Below are 25358 nucleotides of genomic sequence, written 5' to 3' on the forward strand. Positions count from 1 at the left end.
CCTATATCGTTGCAAGAAGCACGATAATGGCTAGCTGTAACCTTAAATAAAGTAAAACCTACTAGGGCTAGAGGGCTGCAATTTGGTATGTTTGATGATTGGAGGGTGGATGATCAACACACCAATTTGCAGCCCTCTAACCTCGGTAGTTTTTTAAGATCTGAGGGCGGACAGAAAAGTGAGGACAGAAAAATTGCGGACGGACAGACAAAGCCGGCACAGTAGTTTTCTTTTACAGAAAATTAAAACCAAGCGAAAATATCAGTTTCTGATCCGCACAACAAAATAGCGCCGAGAAGGGCGTGTTAGTTTCTCAATACACAAATGAGAACTACAAAAACAAATGAAGATATAGCTTTAAGATTAGTGTATAGTGATAATCATATATATATATATATATATATATATATATATATATATATATATATATATATATATATATATATATATATATATATATATGATTACATATATATAAGGATTCGGACTTCTTGACAGTGCATTTATGAAGATTATCACTATACACCAATCTTAAAACTGTATCTATGAAAACTGTATATCTTAAGACATTCCAGAGGCTGTACAGAAAAGTTTACAGTTTGTACCTCACTCTAATATAAACTCCAAAACTGCCTTACATAATCAGAATTGCCAATTTTGCCTTGCTTACCATCATGAAGTCAGTCTCGTCGCCCATGACCTCGTGAAGAAACGATTCCTTTAAGGTTTTCTTGAGGAAGAAGGCGTTCGGATCTCTGAAACGACGAGAATTAGAATTCAGTTGTTATTAAGATTTAGGATAATCCTGAATTGAATTCGCAGTAACATACTGTATCTGATTAGGCGTCCTCGTCCTCTCTCAGTGAACAGAGTTAGGACAGGCCGGTTGAAGCATTGTTTTTCATCAAAGACAATTCTTCAGCCGGAATGAGATTGCCTGTTGCCATAAGAGAGATTGCCTATTACCACAAATGAGAGTGCCTGTTGTCATAAGAGAGATTACCTGTTGCCACAAATGAGATTACCTGTTGCCATAAGTGAGATTATCTTTTGCCATAAGTGAGATTACCTGTTGCCATAAGTGAGATTACCTGTTGCCATACTAAATCACTTGTTGGCATAATAGATTACTTGTTGCCATGAGATTATCTTTTGCCATAAGTGAGATTACCTGTTGCCATAAGTGAGATTACCAATTGGCATAATAAATTACTTGTTGGCAAAATAAATTATTTATTGCCATAAGTGAGATTATCTTTTGCCATAAGATTACCTGTTGCCATAAGTGAGATAACCTATTGGCATAATAGATCTATTGTTGACATAATGAATTACTTGTTGCCACAAGTGAGATTACCTGTTGCCATAAGTGAGATTACCTGTTGCCATAAGTGAGATTATCTTTTGCCATAAGTGAGATTACCTGTTGCTATAAGTGAGATTACCTGTTGCCATAAGAGAGGATGAGAAGCACCCAAAGGAAGGCAGCGTAAACGACGATTTCCTTGATGATCGCCCACATCTCCACCTCTTTCTTTCGCGCAGCTCTCAGCTTCCGCAAAGTCTCTTCATCCACTTTCCTCGCTTTGAAATTCTTCTCGGCTCTCTCCCCTGCAAAAGGCAAAGTGTTTAAGGTTCTTTCTTATCAGAGAACTATATAATCAGCTCCCAGGAACTCTTGCCATTCTGCCACGCTGCAATGAACGAGAACCACGTACCTGGATGCAGCCACATTTCGTCCTGTTCCAGATTCGGTTCTTCTTCATCTTCGTCGGCGTCGTCTTCGTCGAGATCTACGGACTTGAATATGGCGCTCACTATGAGCGACGTCAGGAATATCTGTGAACGGGAAAACAAACATTGATCAGCGGAAAGGGTTATGTTTATACTTCATTACTAAAGCCACTACAGCCTCAGCCAGGTAATGTGTAGGCTACATAGTGAAAATATTATTGCTGTCATGGTATTCACTCAAGAAAATGTTTGTAAGACTTCTCTTATTAAATCTATCTTATTAGACTGCAGCAGACTCTATACATGCAGTGAATAGCCAGATTTGTCATGTTTTTAATTACCATACTTACCCTGTCCTCAGCATTTCCTAAAAAGTATCAGAAAGTATTTATCAGTCAGCTGCCTGAGAGATCGAGGGCAAACAATTCGGTCTGGTTCACATGCCTGAATGACAATTCTTTTGACGGAGGCTCTCAGGGATCGAAAACGGAACCCCATGACTGTCACATGGAACCCCCTTATCATGTGAAATAGTTTGGAAAGCATTACAAACTGAAAGTTTATAAAAACAAAGATGACGGCTGTTGTTCCCGCCATGGAGACGAATTCTCCATATCCAGAACTGCGCTCACAATATCGTCACATGGTGCTCTGTAGGCATTTCTAAAGGCTGCCTGTAGCGTCCCTTCGGTCCCCTAGCTGTTTGACCCACTTTTAATCCTTTTACTGTACCTCCATTCCCTCTTCCTTTCCTCCACCTTGCTGTGCAAACACCCCTAACTCCTTCCTTTTGCTGTCTCAAGCATTAGATGGCTGGAAGTGTCCCAGTGCCTTGGCTTAATATCCAGATTTTCAGAAATCAGTCCTCCCGTTGGAAGGCAGTGAGTCAGTGGACCGCATGACATTATTTAAGGTTCTTTGCAGCGTCCCTTAAGCTCCTAGCTGCAACCCCTTTCATTCCTTTTACTGTACCCCTCTCTCTTCCATCTTACTTTCCAAGCTTTCCTAACAATTGATTCATGGTGCAACTGCTTTGAGGTTTTCCTCCTGTTACACCTTTCAAACCTATCTACTGTCAATTTCCGTTGCAGCGTTGAATGGCCTCATAGGTCGAAGTGCTTTGCCTTTTGGCCTAAACTCTATATTCCTTCCCTCCTCACCTTGAGTGGCTGGACGAACAGAACAGAGGAGAAGAACGAGATGATGAGGGAAGTTATCCACTTCGTAGTCTTCGTGTTTCCGAACATGATGCCGTACATTAAGAGAAAGAAGCAGGACACAGCGATGCAGGCGATGACCAACAACCAAGCGAAGATCTTCGTCCACCACGGCAGTACGAATTTCTTGTTCTTCCTAAAAGGAGTTGAGAAATAGGTTTTGAAGGAGGTTGGAAACATGTAAAAAGGAGCAATCGAGTTTTCTGTACAGCTGCTACAGCGTATAATCAAGGCCACCTAAAATAGATTTATCTTTCGACGTCTCGGTATAATGCTGTATGAGCAGCGCCCCATGAAACTTTTAACCACGGTCCGGGGGTGGCTTATCCTACATCGTTGCCAGAAGCACGATTATGGCTAAGTTTGACCTTAAATAAAATAAAAATAAACTGCTGAGGCTAGAGGGTTGAAATTTGGTATGTTTGATGATTGGAGGGTGGATGATCAACGTACCAATTTGTAGCTCTCTAGCCTCAGTAGTTTTTAAGATCTGAGGGCGGACAGAAAAAGTGCGGACAGAAAAAAGTGTAGACAGATTAAAGTGCGGACGGACAGACAAAGCCGGCACAATAGTTTTCTTTTACAGAAAACTAAAAGGATCTAGCGTGCACGTTATCAAAGAAAAATGATTTTTACTCTGTTACTAATGTCGAGCAATAAAAAAAAAAATCACGCACTTATCGTTATCATCGCACTTACGCTTTCTTCTCGATCACTTTCTTGTGAACGACTTTACGTCCATCTTCGTCTTCATTTTCTTCCTCTTCCTCCTCCTCCTCGGCTCCTTTCTCAGACCCTGGGGGAAAATGCGAAATTCTTGATAACGTGCTTCGGCGTCAATCTCGTGTCAACATTGCCCACGATAAGACACATTTCTGAAGTCATTCTGTCATTCCGCCGCGCACGCACACACTGCGTGACGTCAGTCAAAACCATCTTGCAATCTTAATTCATTTGCATATATTGCATGTCATAGATTCTGATAGTTACGTCCAACAACACCGCCCTAAAATGGAAAACTGCAGTATCTGCAAAGTTTTCGAAATTGAGATATGCCACCTACTGGGCTCGCGAAACACTAATACACAAGTTACTGCAGTTTCAGAATGATTCTTCAATGCTTTCCACGAGTATTTAGGGGGTCCCATTGCAGCATCTACAAAATCAGTATTGAGGCAAGGGAAAACTGCAGTATCTACCATTTTTCTCAGTTTTGTATTTTTGCAGACATTGCAGTCTTCCATTTTAGGGCAGACCACTCCGGAGCGAAGTGGAACAACGTTTGCATACAGAAATGAACTTTGTGACGCTAAATGTTTTTAGAGGATTTATGTACACCAATATACGTTTTGACTACTCACGAGTCCTCTCGTAGGCCGTTTCAATTCTCGATTTGCGGAGCGTCTTTGGCTGCGATTTGCGGAAGAAGAACACAATCAGGAAGGAGGGGGGGAACACGATCAAGTTGCTCAACACGCCGACGCCAATCTTGAAAATTAATAAAAGAAGAAATTGCTTAAAACAAGAACGTATATTTTATATATTTTAGAACTCGTCAGAAGATAGAGATTGCCTAAGTATTTGAGACCGGTAAAAACTGGGGAAAATTATTTAGGACTAGAAAATATATTTTAGGAGGTACCTGGAAATATAAATATTTGTGACAGGTAAAAACTGGAATAATTATTTAGGACTAGAAAATATATTTTAGACGGTACCTGGAAATACAACTGTCAAAAATAATTGTGGGAGATAAAAACTGGAAAAATTATGTAAGACTAGAAAATATATTTTAGACGGTACCTGGAAATACAGCTGTCAAAAATAATTGTGGTAGATAAAAACTGGAAAAATTATTTAGGACTAGAAAATATATTTTAGAAGGTGCATGGAAATATAATTTTCAAAATAATTGTTACAGATAAAAACTGGAAAAATTATTTAGGACTAGAAAATATATTTTAGAAGGTGCCTGGAAATATAATTGTCAAAATAACCGTGACAGGTAAAAACTGGAAAAATTATTTACGACTAGAAAATATATTTTAGAAGGTGCCTGGAAATATAATTTTCAAAATAACCGTGACAGATAAAAACTGGAAAAATTATTTAGGACTAGAAAATATATTTTAGAAGGTGCCTGGAAATATAATTGTCAAAATAACCGTGACAGGTAAAAACTGGAAAAATGACTGAAAACAAGAAAATACATTTTGGAAGACACCTGAAAGCAGAGATTGCCTAAATATCTGTGGCAGGTAAAAGCTAGAAAAATTACTTGAAACAAGAAAATATATTTCAGAACTCATCAGAAAATAGAGGCTGTCTAGATTTTTGTGATGGGTAATAAATGAAAAAAAAATTACTCAAGACAAAAAAAATAAACAAAATATATTTTGGATGTCACCAGAAATAAAGACTGTCAAAACATCTGTGATAGATCAAACATGAATTTGAAAACCTTTCTAGAACTTGATTATCGTTTTAACAGAACTGCAAATTCATTCCCCCCTTACTTGCTCAGGACTCAGGTGGAAAGGACCTAAATTCAGGCCTCCAGTGCCAGGCTTTTCGGCCACTCGTTCGTACCACATGGCATTCACCAACATGGAGAGGAAGAGCAATGCGAAACATGAGGCCACTCGTTGGCACCTGGAAAAAGGATTGGGGTGGACCATGAGATTTAAGCCACAGGCCAAGCTCTGGGACCTACGAGTATGATGAGGTCATTCAGCGCTGGAACGGAAATTGAGAGTAAAAGGGTTGAAAGGTGTAACAGGAGGAAAACCTCGCTGCTGCACTAAGAATCAATTTTTAGGAGAGGGTGAGAAGTAAGATGGAAGAAAGAGGGTATGAATGGAGGTACAGTAAAAGGAATGAGAGAGTTTGCATCTAGGGGCTGAAGGAACGCTGAGAAAAACCTCAAGTAATGCCCACAGTGCACCTCGTGAGGTGCACTGACGGCTCTACCCCCCTACGGGAGGCATTTGGGGAAAGAAAGTGACAAGGAAATTATGATTATAATAATAATTCATCAAAGATAAAGAAATTAAGGATAGGAATTTTTGCGTGAAATGCCGTGCAGGGTATTTTCAAAATTAATTTCTCATTAAAAATCACTGTATTGCATATTAATAATCTAATTACATTTTTTATATGTCTATTAATTAATTTTTTTATTTATTTTATTTTTTAATAAGTGATCCCTTCTTTCTGTATTTTCCTTTATCCTCAGTTGCTTCTTTCGAATGAACACCAGATTCATTGGAAGCTTGAATTTCAAGTCAGTGGCCCCTTTGGTGGGCTTGTTCCATACGGGTATGAATAGGGTTCATCTTCTGAATAATAATAATAATAATAATAATAATATCTTCTGAATAATAATTAATTAATAATAATTAATAATTAATAATAATAATAATAATAATAATAATAATAATAATAGTAATAATGCTAAGAAATTCACTATATCGTGATAAACTGTTATGTGATAAAGACCCACAATTATGCAAATAAACTGTATTTATATACAAAAGATATCAATATGATTTCTTAATATAACTGTGGATTTTTATTAAATATAATAATAATAATAAGCAACAATTAAGTGTCTTAAGTATTTGACTGATTTCTCTTTCGAATTAATAGCAAACCTTTCGAAACACCAATAAATATACAGAAAGTAAAAAAAAAAAAAAATGCGCGAAGTGTCTTCGGCGCAATCGAGTTTTCTTTACAGCCGCTACAGCGTATAATCAAGGCCACCGAAACTAGATCTATCTTTAGGTGGTCTCGGTGTAATGCTGTATGAGCCGCGACCCATGATACTCTCAGCCGTCCGTGGTGGCCTCTTGCGTTGCCATAACGGTGGCCTGTTGCGTTGCCAGAAGCACGATTATGGCTAACTTTAACCTCAAATAAAATAGAAACTACTGAGGCTAGAGGGCTGCAATTTGGTATGTTTGATGGCTGCAGGGTGGATGATCAACATACCAATTTGCAGCCCTCTAGCCTCGGTAGTTTTTAAGATGTGAGGGCGGACAGACAAAGCCGGCACCATCCTTTTCTTTTGCGGAAGACTAAAAAGTAAAAGCTCCTTTACGTACCTTGTAAAGCGCGAGCGCGCCGGTCTCAAGAACACGGAGAACCAGAGATGGCCGTCAGCAATCTTCTTGTTCTTCGTTGTGTTGTACAGATGCGAGAACTGGATTCTCTGTTCAGGACTGGCCACTTCCAGCAGACGTTCAATCTGGCCCCACCTACGAAAAAATAGGACAGATTATGGTAACATACATATATATATATATATATATCGAGTCCAAAGGAAAAAACTGAATATGATATATATATATATATATATATATATATATATATATATATATATATATATAAATATATATACATATATCTATAAATATATATATATATATATATATATATATATATATATATATATACATATATATATTAATATGTATATACATATATATATATATATATATATATATATATATATATATATATATATATATATATATATATATATATATATACATACATATATATGTATATATATATATATATATATATATATATATGTATATACATATATATATATATATATATATATATATATATATATATATATATATATATATATATAAATATATATATATATATATATATATATGTATATATATACATATATATATATATATATATATATATATATATATATATATATATATATATATATATATATATATATATATATATATATATATATATATATACTATATATATATATATATATACTATATATATACATATATTAATAATATAGCATCACAGTGTATTCCCAGGAAGGCTCAAATTCAATATACGTCCCATTACATCTTAGGAGAAGTAATAAAACAGTTCGTTACTGGATTGGATTGGATTACATGATTTAGGCCAAAGGCCAAGAACTGGGACATATGAGGTCATTCAGCCCTGAAAGGGAAATTGACATAAAAGGCCTGACAGGTGTAACAGGAGGAAAACCTCAAAGCAGTTGCACTATCAAACAATTGTCAGAGAGGGTGGAAAGTAGGATGGAAGAAAGAGAATATGAAAGGAGGTACGGTAAAAGGAATGAAAGGGGTTACAGCTAGGGGCCGAAGGGACGTTGCAAAGAACCTTAAATAATGCCTACAGTGCACCGCGTGAGGTGCACTGTTGGCGCTACCCCCCTAGGGGATAGTTCATTATTAGTGGATTTTAAAATTATATATCTATACATTTTTTCACCTTTTTAAATGAAAGATTAACTTAAGCTTCGCCGTAGGCCCCTAGCAGCAATCATTTCCATTCCTTTTACTCTACCTCCGTTCATATTCTCTTTCTTCCATCTTACTTTCTACCCCCCTCCTTACAATTGTTTCATAGTGCAACTGCTTTGAGGTTTTCTTCCTGTTACACCTTTCAACTCTTCTTAACTCTCAATTTTCCCTTCAGTACTGAATGACCTAATGGGTCCCAGCCTTTGGCCTTTGACGTATATTCTATAATCTATCCGTTCTAAAATGAGGCGCAGTACATTCTGCATTGGTCGGACAGCAATATAGAAGAAAAGTAATGGGAATGGAGGTAAAGTAAAAGGCTAAAAACTGGGTACAGCTAGGGGCAGAAGTGACACTGCAAACAACCTCTAGTGATGCCCACAGTACACCACGTGAGGTGCCCTGAAGGCCCAAACCCCTTATCCCTCCCCACCACCCCCCACGTAGAACATTTGTCTTTGTTCTCTCTGCTTTTGAAAGGAGGTCTTCAGGTTTCTCGTCTCTTCATAATAAAAGATGAGTACGATTTACAAGTTAATTTCCTGTCGATACATTAGTATCTTCGGTAATAAATCACTGCCTAGAGCGTCTATGTCGAGTCATTATGACTCATTCCTTCAGCAATATCTCTATTCAACCGATGAGTCTCTATCCTTTTTTTTTAAATACAAAGCTTACACGTGCCTTTAGCTTTTTCACAGCTTCCAGCATCATCCACTTCCTATCTGTGTCAGCCTCTCGTTCTTTCATTCCTTCCCCTGTTTGATGAATAAAACACGGCTCATGTCCCTTTTTTTAAGCAAAAAAATGGACGCAGCTCATATGCAAATGGGTTCTTCTAGCGCCGCTAGCACTCCCTGAACCCGGCGAGAGGATGCACGTGTGAATAACAGTTATTGGTTCTCTCTATGAAGCACCATTTGGTGGTAGACCCGTTCACTGCTTCAGGGTATGCTGCCACATATACCCTATGATTAACCATCAAATTTCACCTTCTCTGTGGAGTGGGTGAGCTTATGTAGACCTATGACTGTTTTGTTTATTCCTCGAGCCTTCAATCTTGTCCTGGGCCTCGCAAGGGTCATAGGGCCGGCGCTGAACTCCGGTTTCTTAGGCCAACAGCCAGGGGGGGAGAAGTCCCATTGCCTTAGACACGTGGCCAGTGCGTCGCTAGGCCCACTGTTTAACGCCCCAGCCTGAGGGCTGGTACCTATATTCTTACTAACCCTCTCGAGTTTATAGACCGCTAGGTTGGCAGGCCACCGAGTTTATGCAATGACGCCATCCCCAAGGCACCAGTGAGCGGCGGGATTTGAACCCTGTCCTCTGTTTATCGAAACTGCACCTCCATTTTGAATACGGGTTTCCTTCCAATAGTCCTTCCAGTTTATGCACCCGATCCAGACGACTGACTGTTCAACTTACAAGAGCGGAAGGGTAAGAGATTTTTCCTTCACTGTCCATAAGCATCCAGGGCTTCCAGCAGTAAGTGAACTAAATGGAGCGAGGAATGGGGAGCTAAGTGTATGTGGTCTAAGGTTAAAGGTATATGCATCACGTGAATGCAACCGGTAGAATCAATGATAGTAATGACAAATATTATTTTAACAGTATTACTCATTAAAATTCCTTTCTGTTAACAATAATAACCAGATAGTTGTTACTAAAAAAAAAAAGGAAAAAATGCGCCCAAGTTTCTTCGGCGCAATCGAGTTTTCTGTACAGCCGCTACAGCGGACAATCAAGGCCACCGAAATTAGGTCTATCTTTCGGTGGTCCCGGAAAAATGTTGTATGAACTGCGGCCAATGAAACTTTAACCACGGCCGGGTGGTGGCCTGGCCTATATCGTCGCCAGAAGCACGATTATGGCTAACTTTAACCTTGAATAAAATAAAAACTACCGAGGCTAGAAGGCTGCAATTTGGTATGTTTGATGATTGGGAGGGTGGATGATCAACATAACAATTTGCAGCCCTCTAGCCTCAGTAGTTTTGAAGATCTGAGGGCGGATAGAAAAAAGTGCGGACAGAAAAAGTGCGGACTGACAGACAAAGCCGGTACAATAGTTTTCTTTTGCAGAAAACTAAAAAAAAAAAGCACCTTTTGGTAACTCAGAATGCAGATAACACCGGCTAAACTTTCCAGCAGGCCTAGTCTTCATCCATTCAAGTGTTTACGTTTTATATTTAGTATTATTATGAAATTGAACGTCATACGAAAATAAAATTCGATGAAACAAATCTGTGACAGCTTCATACCACTCCCGTCAGTTGGGAGCCAACTGGAACGAAAGAGAGAGAGAGAGAGAGAGAGAGAGAGAGAGAGAGAGAGAGATTATTACGTGCTATAAGCTGTCACTCATGAGCCAGCCATTGGACGCGTTTCATTGAGCATTCAACCCACAAAAGAAAATTCCCCGCGGAGCCAATAATATTATTCTCAACAGCGAAGCTCCACAACGAGGCTTTATTCCTGCCCAAATGATTTCGGCGATTTATGCAGTTCGCCCGGGTGTGAATTCGGTGGCCGGTAGTAAAGTCACAGGAAAAAGTAACAGAAAAAAAGGTCACGATTTTGACTAGGGAAAAAGTCACAGGAAAAAGTCATTGAGGAAAAAGTGACAATTTTGGCTAGGGAAAAGTCACAGAAAAAAGTCACAGAAGAAAAGTCACATTTTGGCTAGGGGAAAAAAGTCACAGGAAAAAAACACAAAAAAAGTTACAATTTTGGCAAGGGAAAAAGTCACAGGAAAAAAATCAGAAAAAAGTCACAATTTTGGATAGGAAAAAAGTAACAGAAAAAAGTCAATTTTGGCTAGGAAAAAGTCACAGAAAAAAGTCACAATTTTGGCTATGGAAAAAAGCCACAGGAAAGAAAGTCACTATTTTGGCTAGGAAAAAAGCCACAGAAAAAAGTCACAATTTTGACTAGGGGAAAAGTCACATGAAAAAAGTCACAGAAAAAAGTCACAATTTTGGCTAGGGGAAAAGTTACAGAAAAAATCACAGGAAAAAAGTCACAATTTTGGCTAGGGGAAAAAAGTCACAGGAAAAAAGTCATAATTTTGGCTAGGGGAAAAAAGTCACGGAAAAAAGTCACAGGAAAAAAGTCACAATGACCCCACCCCAACGGTTTTAACCCGGTATGTATCCTCCACTTTTGCTGTGTGTTTAGTACAAGCCCCCTGGGGGATTTTCGTATAAACATCAACAAAAGACTAAATATCATAAAGATAATGACGCCCAGGAAATATTGGGAATTTTTCCCCTGTGACTTTATTACCGGCCACCGTTTTAAGCCTGTTACTTTAATTCCTTTTTCCTACCTTTATTCAGTCTTTCTGTCCAACCAGTCTAACAATGACTTCTTAGTGCAAAAGTGGGGGTTTTCTCCCAGTTCCACCTTCAGAACCATGTACTTTATACTGTATATATTCTGGACCTTTTTACTTTGCTGCCCAACCTCTCCAACTCCTCTTGTTACTATCTTCAATGGTGAATGTCCGGAAGTGGCCCGGTGTTTGGCTTGACAGCCTAAATTTCATAAAAATCAAATCACATGTACACCGTCTTAGACGCTTACTTGCCCCCTGGGAGGGTACTACCGTCAGTGCTTCTCGTGCTGTGCACTGTAGTCATTACTAAAGGTTCTTTGCGGTGTCCATTCTGTGTCCACTAGCTGCAATCCCTTTCATTCCTTTTACTGTACCTCCGTTCGTATTTTCTCTCTCCCATCTTACTTTCCACCCTCTCCTAAAAATTGTTGCATAGTGCAACTGCGAGGTTTTCCTCTTGTTACACCTTTCAAACCTTTTCATTCTCAATTCCGTTTCAGCACTGAATTGACCTCATAGGTCCCAGTTCGCTTGATCTTGGGCATGAACTCTATATTCTATTCCAGGGCCGTCCAACCCCGTGCCTGTGGGCCAAAAGTGGCCCGTTTGATTTTGAAAGTGGCCCGCTAGAGAAAAATAAGTAAAAGTGTATTTTTCGTTTTTATTTCATAAAACCAGATTTGCCGCTTATCCTGAATCAAAGAAATATTTCTTGAAAAATCAATAACTACAAAGAAGAGTTTTATTGGCGTCTGTTGTGTATTACATCATATGTATGTATATATACATATATGCATACACATATACATACATACACACAGTTGGCCCGCATAACATTTTATTTTTTCAAGAGTGATCCCTCAGACCAAACAGCTCAGATGGCCCTGTTCTGTTCTATTCTACTCTACGCTTACCTGTCCGTCGTCGTGCTCGACAGCCAACCACTGATGGCAGATGAATTCGTACTTGTCCCCGCTCTGCACGTCTCGGAAAACGACGTAGCTCAGGAACCAGGAGGCGTTCGGGCCCTTTCCGCTGTTGTCGTGCCAGATGTGCAGGTATTGGAGTGGTCCCAGAGGCCTTAGGGTTACAGAGAAAAGATTTACTGTGTAAGGCTCAGTCTGAGGTTCTGTGGTAGTTTTTGAACAGGTGTGTTTGTTTGGTGGCCGGTAATGAAGTCACAGGGGAAAAAAGTCATAGGGAAAAAGTCATAATTTTGGCTAAGGGAAAAAGTCGCAATTTTGGCTAGGAAAAAGTCACAGGAAAAAGTCACAATTTTGGCTAGGGGAAAAAGTCACAGGAAAAAAGCCACAACTTTGGCAGGGGAAAAAATCACAGGATAAAATCACTGGGAAAAAAGTCCCAATTTTGGCTAGGAAAAATGTCACAGGAAAAAAGTCATTTTTCTAGGAAAAAAAGTCACAGAAAAAAGCCACAATTTTGGCTAGAAAAAAGTCACATGAAAAAAGTTACAGGAAAAAGTCTCAATTTTGGCTAAGAAGAAAGTCACATGAAGATAAGTCACAGGAAAAAATCTCAATTTTGGCTAGGAAAAGAGTCATAGGAAAAAAGTCACAATTTTGGCTAAGAAAAAAGTCACATTAATTTACGGTGACCGGTAAAAAAGTCACAGGGAAAAAATTCGCACTGAGGCTAGAAGGCTACAAATTGGTATGTTGATCATCCACCCTCTTGTCATCAAACATACCAAATTGCAGCCCTCTAACCTCACTAGTATTTAAGATCTGAGGGCGGACGGGAAAAAGTGCGGACAGAAAAGTGCGGACGGACGGACAAAGCTGGCACAACAGTTTTCTTTTTCAGAAAACTAATAGAAAGAATGAATAGAACAAGGAAAACAGAAGTCGCGAGTCAAAGCAACGGCAGAGAAACTCTCTGTTTCTTGCCCCGAGGAATGCCAAAAGTTTTATTAGTTTTTGACAACACCGTCCTCTGAAGTCTTGCAAGTTCGACTTGACCCATCCATTTATTGCTGGATTTTGAAGTTCTCAGACATTTTGAGAAAATTCTCCGTGAGGATTTTACTCTTCTTTCTGATATACGTATTTCATGGTTACTCCTCACAAGGTAACCGTAGGAATAGACGTAGTGGATATCAGTCAGAATAACTTGTAATAATCTATTCTCATATATTAGTTAGACTATATTCAGCAGCAGGCCTATTCATTAACCCCTGTGTTATGAAAATGTCCTATATCGTTCCCGACGCACGATTATGGGGAACTTTGGCCTGAAATAAAATAAAAATTACTGAGGCTAGAGGGCTGCAATTTGGTATGTCTGACGACTGGAGGGTGGATGATCAACATACCAACTTGCAGCCCTCTAGCTTCAGTGGTTTTTAAGATCTGAGGGAGGACAGACAAAGCCATCTCAATAGTTTTCTCTTCCAGAAGGCTAATACTGGCTGCAAATACTTCCTTTACCTCGGCACAGCCATAACAAAGACGTCCACGCCGGACTTCCTGAGGATCTTGCGTTTACTGTCAGCCAGAGTCCTGACGTCAGTCTCATCATACTCGCCAGCCACTGTGAACTGGACGAGGGAATCGGTCTGGGCACCCTTGTTGTTGCCTGTGAACACCAGCATCTCGTAGAAGTACTTGTCTTCGACGCGGTTGTCGGGCAAGGGCGTGGCACCCAGCTGAGAAACGAAAAAAAAAAAACAAGCAAACGAACGCGTCAGAATTCAACAGAGGTATGCATAACGTATACTTATAATCAACACTTGCATCACCCCAAAAAAGATATTTTTTCCGTCCCTGTTGTGTATGTGTGTGTATGCATGTATATATGTATATGTACATAACGTATACTTATAATCAACACTTGCATCACCCCAAAAAAGATGTTTTTTCCGTCCCTGTTGTGTATGTGTGTGTATGTATGTATATATGTATATGTACATAACGTATACTTATAATTAACAATTGCATCACCCCAAAAAAGATGTTTTTTCCGTCCCTGTTGTGTATGTGTGTATGTATGTATGTATGTATATGTATATATATATATATATATATATATGTATGTATATATATATATATATATATATATATATATATATATATATATATATATATATATATATATATGTTTGTATATATATACCCTCACTGAATACAAACGGGACGAAACTAACAAAAAACCAAGTGAATGAATTACAGAATACATACGCGCGATTAAAGAGACCACAGAACCACACAAACACACATAAATTATACACCACTGAGAAGGGAAACTACAAAAAATCACCTTCTCCACGTCCTTCTTGTCTTTGTAGCGAGCGTAGACTAGAAGAATGAAGAAGATGGACAAGCTAACGATGATCGTCAGGTATATGGTGAGGTTGTCGTTGAATCCCATGTTTGCAAACACGTAATTGAAGTCGATGGTGTTGGGCATGATAAACATGCCCGATGCGAAGCTCGTCAAGTGGCTGACACTGCAGTTTGATACCCTGTGGCTGGATGCAACGACCTGAAATTTTAGAAGAATCAAAAGTACGTTTTCTGAGGTCATTAGTGCTGTCAGTGCACCTCGTGTGGTGCACTGTAGGCATTACTTTGCAGCGTGCCTTCGGCACCTAGCTGCAACCCCTTTCATTTTTTTCACTGTACCTAGTTCATATTCCCTTTCTGCCATCTTACTTCCCACCCTCTCCTTGCAATTGATTCATAGTGCAACTGCTTTGAGGTTTTCCTCCTGTTACACCTTTCAGACCTTTTACTGTTAATTTCCTTTTCAGCGCTGAAGCAATCTGATAGGTCCCGGTGCTTGGCCTTTGGCCCAAATCCTACATTCAATTCAATTCAACACACCCATTCTGTGGGTTGTTCCAACAATCTGAAATTCAAGAAGAATTATAAGTGGTTCTTGCGATCACTAGACTCAGACATCTATCCTGAAACTGGTTCCAACAGCCTGAAATTAGCAAAAAAATATACAAGCATGTTCCTTGAGACCATTAGACACATAAATATCCATGTCATGGGTTTTTCCAACAACCCGAAAAACTAAAAACACAAAAAACATAAAACTTGTCTCTTGAGGCCATTAGACCTATAAGCATCGAGTTCAGAACAGAACAGCCATGCGGAAGTGTTCGAAAGGGAACGAAAAATCGTGCTGACTGCTCCACTTTTTTTCACTAGCGAAGGAAATTTGCAAGTTTTATTATGGCGCCCAATACACGGCATGAATCACACATACAATAAGGCTAAAGAAAACGGTACACGGCATGAATCACACGCACACACGTACCGTCAGACCATCACCCATCCAGGAAGAATTCGATTTGGTGAGGAAATAGCAGCCACCAGTGGTGATGCGCAGTTTGTAGTTCGTCGTCAACGCTTGAACCACCGATCCCGTGACGTTGTTTTTCACCGGATCGCTCATCAGGCTGATGTCGAAGTCGCCCTTAAATTCTCCGACGCCGACGAAGTACCTTCCAGTCCCGTTGAGGATGGTCGGCGCCAGGAACAAATCGTGCGTACCTGGTTGGGTGGAAGTGGGACAGGGTTGAAGTTCAGTAGAGTATAACCAGAAAGTTACTACAAGAAAGGTTTTCAGCGTGGAAAGGAGACTTGGAAAAGAAAGGATTGAAAGTGAACATTGGAAAGACAGAGCTGATGATTAGTAGTAAAAAATGACATGAAGAAGTAAACATTCAGATGGAAGATAGTGCATTGCTAAAACAGAACGATGAGTTTAACTACTTGGGATCAGTCATAACAGAGGAGAGAGGTACTGAGAAAGCAGTGAGACAGAGAGTGAAAGAAGCATGGCGAAAATGGAGTGAAGTAACTGGAGTTGTTTTGTATGTCTGTCACGGGGTAGGAGGGCTTTGATTTTGAGTTGTAAACCTTTCTGGGGTGACATAGAGGCCGTGTGCAAAATTTTGTCTGGGTCTATCAGGCAGTTCAGTTTCTATAGTGGACAAACAAATACACAAACAGTCACAAACTGTGTATATATATATATATATATATATATATATATATATATATATATATATATATATATATATATATATATATATATGTGTGTGTGTGTTGTAATTTTTTAATATAACAATTATTTCCCAATTATGATGAAGGATATTAATGTTAACAAAATTACCTATCCGGAGAGAGAGAGAGAGAGAGAGAGAGAGAGAGAGAGAGCTAAATTTATGACAAGCCACGGAGTTAATTATTCATAAGTAGCGCCTGATTACAAATGGATGAATAATGATACCGCTTTAAATGTTCATATTAAAATTGCAGTTTATTTAGACTATTGCACTAATTACTAGCGTATTCATGCCGACAGAATGACGTGATACAATAGAGTGTCATGCCTGTGTTATTATTATTATTATTATTATTATTATTATTATTATTATTATTATTATTATTATTTTTCTAAATTGTAATATTTATCAAACGCATCCTGTCAAACTATGTCAGTTGTTAGTGACACACTCTGAAGTTTATTGTAAGCGTTAAGAGAAGCTAGGTAGGCTGTCTGTCCCCGGACTGAACGACGGCTAGAGTAGAAGTGAAGCTCACTGGAAACACAAGCACACAAAAACACTCACCGTTCTTCAAAGGTATGTCTTTGACGAGAGTGAAAAACTCGTGGTTGGACACCGTTGGGAGCCGAGGTTTTGACAACAGGATAAACAACCGTGGGTTCTCCGTGTCGGGGATAATCTCCAAAGTCGCTGATGAGTCGGCCTGGAATAAGGTGTAAAAATCGTGAGTGTTTTTGGGGAGAATTTGTAAAGAGTAATCTCACTAATGAGAGAGGCTTTAAAAGTTGTGAGGGTCATTTGGGCAAAATTTATCAAGAATGGTCTCATTGAAGTGAGAGACTATAAAACCCGTCTGGCACGCACGATCAAGGCTAACTTTAAGGGTATGTTTGATGATTGGAGGGTGGATGATCAACACACCAATTTGCAGCCCTCTAGCCTCGCTAGTTTTTAAGATCTGAGGGCGGACAGAAAAAGTGCGGACGGACAGACAAATAGCCATCTCTATAATAGTTTTCTTTTACAGAAAACTAAAAAATAAAATTATTTCCGATGGAATTCTGTGTTATACTAATCTTACGCTATCGCGTGTACCAATCCATCGCAGATCGTTATTGAGTTACCAGTATTACTTATCATTTAGGAAGAATTATTTAATGGTGATGAGATATAAATTCTCCACAGAAATTCTCTCGTGCCTTTATGGAGAGCTAACTGCACGATAGCAAGTTTTAGAAAGCCTGCATTATCGAATATTGCCATGAATCATACACTGTAACGATTTCAGGACGAAATCTCTTGGCGAAGTCTAAATTTTCTTTATCTTTAAGATCAAGTTGTCATGAAAAAGTCGTATCCTTATTTGAATAACATGTGCTTGCACTTTTAGGTAACTTCAAATCAAAATTATCATTTGAATATCATGTGCTTGCACTTTTGGGTAACTTCAAATCAAAATTATCATTTGAATAACATGTGCTTGCACTTCTAGGTAACTTAAAATGAAAATTATCCTTGTTTTACGGTAAGTGACTTTGGAAAATAAAATAATAATCACTTCCGGGTAACTTAAAATGAAAATTATCATTGGTTTATGGTTAGTGACTTTGGAAAATAAAATATTAATCACTTTTGGGTCATTTAAAATCAAAATTATCATTTGTTTATGGTAGGTGACTTTGGAAAATAAATTGATAATCACTTCTGGGTAACTTAAAACCAAAATTATCATTGGGTTATGGTTAGTGACTTTGGAAAATAAAATAATAATCATGTCAGTATCTTAGTGTACATTTCAGCAGTAAATAGCAGCGACTAGGCTAAACTCACCTTGGTAATATTAAATGTGGTATATACCATTGGAAGCAACTGAGCAGCCGATTCTGTGATGGCGTCAATGTATTCAAAATCTGAAAAAGGGGGAGAGATATTGACTGACCAAATTACTAAGAGAACAAACTTGAAAATCTGGGTAGAAATATTCTTTGATAATCCTCCCTAATTGTCTTAATGCCGCGCTCAAATTTTACAATAAAATGATGAGAATTAACAAACACTAAAAGAATGAAACCTGTGATTCATCAGCATGATGTATCACTGGCAATCGTCACTGAACCCCGTAGGGGAATAGTGCACTGCAGGTATTACTTAAGGTTCTTTGCAGCGTCCATGCTAACAGCTGCGCATGTGCAGAGCACTTGCAGTAGCCTCATTTTTTTTTATTTGGCAACTGATTAGGGAACTGTCTAGAATTCTGTGAACTACAAAACTGTGCTACATTGAAAGTAATGAGCTTGTGCGGAAGGATGAATTTTGTGCTTGAAAAATTTAATTTTTATGGCGTTCGACGCAAAATTTGTGAGAAAGGAAGGCATGATTCCATCTAGAACCTATACATTGACTATCATTACAAATGATTACAATAGAATCTGTAGGAAGACACATCTCACATCTATGCCACATGACGCCATATTTCCCGCTACTACGAACGTCATAAAAATATCAGAAAGAGATTAAGAACAAGATTAATGAAAGGAAAAAAAAAAATTTCAAGAGAGACACCAACCAGGTAAGGTGCTGTTTCCTCTCTTCCCAGGATTCCGTGCAATGTTGACTTTGATTTCCTTCTCTGGCGGCAAATTCTCTACGGCCAGACGATCTATCTTACGGTTGTACAGAGTCAGGTCCAGAGTCTTCGTCCCTGGCGACAGAACGTCAGACGACTCTGGATAGGCCTGAAATGACAGAGTGGCTGGAGTTCCCTCTTTCCAAGGTCGATCTCTGGAGCTGTCCGCTAGATGCCTCGCCCAAATTAATGCTAGATTCTTCAGAAACGCTTTAGGGACTTGCTTTGTTTTAATGACTGGTACGAATTGTGAATAATAATTGTCAATCACGAACTTTGTCAAGAGCAGGGAACCCCGTAAGGGGTTAGTGCTGTCGGCGCACCTCACGGGGTGCACTGTAGGTATTACTTAAGGTTCTTTGCAGCGTTCCTTCGGCCCCTAGCTGCAACCTCTTTCATTCCTTTTATTGTACCTTCATTCATATTATCTATCTTCCATGTTACTTTCCATCCCTTCCTAACAATTGTTTCATAGTGCAACTGCTTTGAGGTCTTCCTCCTGTTACACCTTTCAAACCTTTACTCTCAGTTTCTCTTTCAGCGCTGAATGACCCCATAGGTCCCAGCGCTTGGCCCTTAGCCTAAACTCTACATATGTTCCATTCCAAGATCAGGGAAGATTTAATAAAAAAAAAATATGCAAAATGCAAGTTGCAGCAGCACTTATAAGGATAATTCCGAACCTGAGAATTGAAAACCTAGTTCGATATTTTCTCAGTGAATTGGTACTTAACATTACAGCTAAATTAGAATATTTATAATAAAATTCCGAACCTGGGAATTTAAATTCTGCTTGGAATTTTCTCAGTGAATTAATACTTAACATTACAGCTAAATCCGAATATATTTATAATAAAATTCCGAACCTGAGAATTGAAAACCTAGTTCGATATTTTCTCAGTGAATTGATACTTAACGTTGCAGCTAAATTAGAATATTTATAATAAAACTCCGAATCTGGGAATTTAAATTCTACTTTGGTATTTTCTCAGTGAATTAATATTTAATATTACAGCCAAATTACAATATCTATAATAAAATTCCGAACCTGAGAATTGAAAACCTAGTTCGAATATTTTCTCAGTGAATTGATACTTAACATCACAGCAAAATTACAATATTTATAATAAAATTCCGAACCTGAGAATTGAAAACCTAGTTCCGATATTTTCTGAGTGAACTGATACTTACCATCACAGCAAAATTGCAATATTTATAATAAAATTCCGAACCTGAGAATTTAAATCCTACTTTGACATTTTCTCACTGATTTTATATTTAAATACCAGAGCAAAATGAGATGGGCCGAGGCTTACATGAGTGACGAAAGGCCACTCCCGGGCGTTGTATCCTATGGCCGTGTTGCACTTGACTTGGGGACAGAAATTGTCTGGGAAAACGAAGCAGCTTCCACTCTTGCCGATGTGAATTATTGATAACTTTGGAACTCTGGAAAAAAAAATAAAAGAAACGTATTAAGAATAACTATAAACAGATAGTGAATTGTTTCAGCTCGAGATGCGCATACGCCGAAGACGAACTCAACCTTCTTTTTTCTGCACGAAAGAACGCACCCCTTCAAACGTAAACAAACCCAGCACAACTCACATTCCCATCATGACGTGAATATCGGACTCGGTGCTAATGTTGTACATTTCCCCGGCCACCATCTTCTGCAGGACCGACTCGGATATCCGGTCCAGGACCTTCTCGATCAGTGGAACCTGGAAGAATGATTGAGATATATCATAAATGCGCCTCGCTGTCGAACTTCTCAGTCCCAGAGGTCGTTTATTCCTCAGGCCGTTGGACTGTGGAATGGCCTCCCAGAGAATGTCGTACGATTGGAACTTCGGAAGTTCAAGCCAAGATGCAATGCATTTCTACCCTAATACTGTTCTTCTTGCATTTTAATACATTTTATCTATTTATCTATTTATCAATTTATTTTTTTTATTTTTCTTAATAAGTGGGATCTCTTCTTTCTGTATATCACTTTACTTCCTCTTACTTCTTCCTAATGAACACAATATTCTTTGGAAGCTTGAATTTCAAGTCAGTGGCCCCTGTGGTGGGCTTGTAGATGAATAGGTTTCATCTACTGAATGATGATAATAATAATAATAATAATAATAATAATAATAATAATAATAATAATAATAATATTTTAATAATAAAAAAATAATAATAATAACAACAACAACAACAGTGAAATATATATTAGTGAAACATATCAGCTCTGATGAATATAGCTCATATGAAACAAGCCCACTATAGGGGACATTGACTTGAAATTCAGTCTTCAACAGAATATGGTGTCCATTAGAAGGAAGTAACAGATGGTAAAGGGATATTCCTCGTTTTTCTATAAAGAATTTCCAGGGAAATACTTAGGATATTCTACACGAATGATTTAGGTAGGGCATTTGTACACACAAAAAAAAAATATTAATAGACTTGGCACTGCAGTGAAGGAACTAAATAATCAAGTAATTCACTTACAATTCTCTGTGCTCTCTGCCTGGTGACGTCACGCACATTACATTTGTAAATGTCCTCTGGTTTGTCAGGTATCACCATATCAGCTGTAAAAAATAAAAAATAAATAAATAAATGGTAAATAAATTATCTATAAAGTGTTGTCTTTACTAAACGATTTATAATACAAGTGTATTCAAGCTAACAACTGGTCCGCTTTACTTAACCAAATTTAAAGCATACTACAAGTGGCTGAAATAAGCCTTCCTTAGTATGGATAACTAGCTAGAACTCCTGGCTTCCAATCCCTTTAGCAATGCCCACAGTGCTCTGAAACTTACGCGAAGTGATCCTCGTATCGAAAGGCAATGTGTTTCGATTGATGAAGTCGCTTGGTGGGATGAACTGACAGGTATCATCTGATCCAACTTCGTTTTGACCCTGCGAAAAGGAAAACAATGTTACTTAGTTAAAAAGATCGGCGAAAAATCCATATATTTTTACGTCCACCCACTTCCATCTGGAGAAAGATATAATAAATTTAATTTTATTGTTGATATGTGTCCTAAGTTGGTGTTGGGGAGCGTTATACAGTTTTTATGTATACTTCCGTAGAGTTTTTGTATTTACTGAAACTGTTCACCTGTGGGCGTACATCCCAAATAACAAAGAATAGAATCTAGAAGATTTGCTACCAATCGTTATAGCAAAGTTCTTGGGCAGAATATTTATATATATGCATTCCTTTCAAAACATGATTCATCCCTTATATACTTTGCTAGGTCTGAATTCAGTGAAAGGCTGAATAATTTTGATTAAAATCACTTCATAAAAGACTAAATCTTGCTTTCATTATAACAGACTAACTCTTACTTTCATCATAAAGGACTTAATCAATATAAAAGACCAAGACTTACTTTGGTATAGAAGACTGAATCTTACTTTCATCATAAAAGGCCAAATCTTACTTTCATCACATAAGACTAAATCTTACTTTCATCATAAAATACTAAATCAGACTTTCATTGTAAAATACTAAATCTAACTTTCATCATAAACGACTCAATCTTACTTTCATCATATAAGACTAAATCTCACTTTCATCATAAAATACTAAATCTGACTTACATCATAAAAGACTAAACCTTACTTTCATCATAAAAGACTAAATCTTACTCTCATTACAAAAGATTAAATCTTACTTCCAAGTTTCGAGAATCAAGATTTCCTTGGAAGGAGATGGAAAAAGTCAGTGCTCTGCTTTTCAACGCGTTTGTGAATATTCCAGAGGTCCACTGCATGTGAATTTCGTTTTGCATGCAAACTGGTTAAATGTTACGGACGAATTTCGGTGTTTTCTGAGCCCGCCTCTTACAAGATACAAGGAATGCTTTGAAAAATGCTTTTAAAAGGTCCACTCACCTCCGCCATCCCGCCAGCAATCACTCCCATGTATTCAACGAGCGGTACAAGAAGATCTGACGAGGGGGGATCAGTTTTCAGCAAGCCATTCAGAATGTCCTTAGAATTGGAAGAAAGCACATCGTTATGAAGAGGTATTTTTCGCGAATGCTATTTATACCGTGCATCCCAGAGCCCCTATTCAGCGCTCAGGTTGCGAAACTGAACTTGAAACGTCACCAAAATAACACATTTATATTTATTGATCATAACAGGTACTGATCGCTCACCAACTCTGCAGAGTTGGGAAGCTTACCTCTGAGATTCCTGCTACTTTATCCCTGGCCGCTAAATCAATAGTCTTCAGAGACTGGAGGTTCTCAGACGAGGCTTTCAAGATCCCGGCAACGGTCGCAGCGGCCGAGGAAATTGTCCCGAGGGAGTTGTAGACAGTGTTCGCCTTCAGGGCGTCCAGGGCTGCGTTGTTCATGGCAGCTATGGCGACGATACGAGCGTCTATTTCCGCTTGAGTCAAGTTCGCTATGTCCTCTGGCTTCAGGGAAAGCCACGGGGCCTGTAAAAGAAAAAAAGGTTATTTTGATATCAGGCGTTCAGCATTAGAAGGGCCAGCTTTTGAAAATGGCGTTTTTCGCCTGGTCAGCTTTAAAATAATACCCCTTTTTCCAAAAAAGGGCGGGGTGGGGTTGAAATATAATTTTTTTATGCATGCTAGTCTATTCCTGATCGCAAATACAGTACTTCATCTCATACAAAATTCAACTTTGTATCTTCAAAATTAAGAAATTAGAGCAGGTTGAATTTCCAAAAATTTGATGGCTTCTAACTCAAACAAATTTTTTGGGGCGAGAGGCCCTCCTATATTTTTCATTTTGATATTTTCTCAGTATTTAGTTAAGGGCGAGCAGTGAGTGTCATAGACAGCTTACTGAAACATTCACTAAATTCTTAATCGTTTGCTTTTGTGAGTTTGGTTTATGCTATTGTCGTTCAGTTAAAGACATAACAGGTTTTTCTTTCAAGTTCCTGCTTTAGAATAGAACAGGACACAGAATTTAGGCCAAAGGCTAAGCGCTTCGACCTATGAGGTCAATCAGCGCTGAAAAGGAAATTGAGAGTAAAGTTAAGTATATCTTAGTTTAACCAGACCACTGAGCTGGTTAACAGCTCTCCTAGGGCTGGCCCAAGGTTTGAAAGGTTTAACAGGAGGAAAACCTCGCAGCAGTTGCACTGTGAATCAATGTTAGGAGAGTGTGGAAAGCAAGATGGAAGGAAGAGAATATGAAAGGAGATACAGTAAAAGGAGTGAAAGGGGTTGCAGCCAAGGGGTGAAGGGACGCTGCAAAATCCGTAAGTAATGCCTACAGTGCACTGTATGAGGTGCACTGGCGGCACTATCCCCATTACGGGGTAAATTCCTGTTTCCTGGTATCAGCCTTTCAGTACAATATTCCAAAGGCTTGTAGTACAGAAGTGTATTTAATACTTTACATTTATTTATTAACCCCACCTTGCTTTCCTTTGGCCTAAACTCTATATGTTTACCCTAGTCTTTTAAACCTTACCTGGTCTATCTGACCTTAAATTAAGCTGGCCTCCTGCCAGCACCTTACCTGGGAATTGACGGCAGTCTGGGCAGCTATAATCATCGTAAGAAGACCCGTGTTTCCCGCCCCAGACAGAGAAGCGATAAGACCTGCGATGTCCGCCGCTTTCAACTGCGCTTCGGTTGGCATCGTGGCCTATAAGAGGAACAGGGGAAGAAGCACTTCAGAAAAGGATCTTCTTCTTTTAGTTTTCGTTAAAAGAAAACTATTGAGCCTGCTTTGTCTGTCCTTCAGCACTTTTTTTTTCTGCCCTCAGATCTTTAAAACTACCGAGGCTAGAGGGCTGCACATTGGTATATGTTGATCATCCACCCTCCGATCACCAAACATGCCAAATTGCAGCCTTCTAGCCTCAGTAGTTTTTATTCTATTTAAGGTTAAGTTTAGTCATAATGGTGCGTCTGGCAACGATATAGGACAGGCAACCTCCGGGAGGTAGTTAAAGTTTTATGGGCCGCGGCTCATACAGCATTACACCGAGACCACCGAAAGATAGATCTACTGTCAGTGGCCTAGATTATACGCTGTAGCGGCTGCACAGAAAACTCGATTGCGCCGAAGACACTTCGGCGCATTTTT

At 38.7% G+C, this 25358-nt stretch overlaps 1 protein-coding gene across 1 annotated transcript in view; it reads right to left on the reverse strand.

The window, feature by feature from the left end:
* Positions 1 to 25358, reverse strand: part of LOC136851817 (polycystin family receptor for egg jelly-like) — a 67171-nt gene that overhangs the window by 12559 nt on the left and 29254 nt on the right. Inside the window, 22 exon segments of the mRNA XM_067126128.1 lie at positions 671 to 755; positions 1446 to 1611; positions 1719 to 1839; positions 2895 to 3165; positions 3651 to 3747; positions 4298 to 4439; positions 5468 to 5603; positions 7058 to 7200; positions 12523 to 12688; positions 14056 to 14273; positions 14885 to 15109; positions 15893 to 16128; positions 17214 to 17352; positions 18480 to 18559; positions 19216 to 19384; positions 20592 to 20736; positions 20884 to 20999; positions 21778 to 21860; positions 22095 to 22194; positions 23176 to 23274; positions 23471 to 23728; positions 24786 to 24914. Coding sequence (XP_066982229.1) covers positions 671 to 755; positions 1446 to 1611; positions 1719 to 1839; positions 2895 to 3165; positions 3651 to 3747; positions 4298 to 4439; positions 5468 to 5603; positions 7058 to 7200; positions 12523 to 12688; positions 14056 to 14273; positions 14885 to 15109; positions 15893 to 16128; positions 17214 to 17352; positions 18480 to 18559; positions 19216 to 19384; positions 20592 to 20736; positions 20884 to 20999; positions 21778 to 21860; positions 22095 to 22194; positions 23176 to 23274; positions 23471 to 23728; positions 24786 to 24914 — 3324 coding nt within the window.

Source organism: Macrobrachium rosenbergii, chromosome 24 (genome assembly GCF_040412425.1).
Source record: "Macrobrachium rosenbergii isolate ZJJX-2024 chromosome 24, ASM4041242v1, whole genome shotgun sequence".
Taxonomy (NCBI): domain Eukaryota; kingdom Metazoa; phylum Arthropoda; class Malacostraca; order Decapoda; family Palaemonidae; genus Macrobrachium; species Macrobrachium rosenbergii.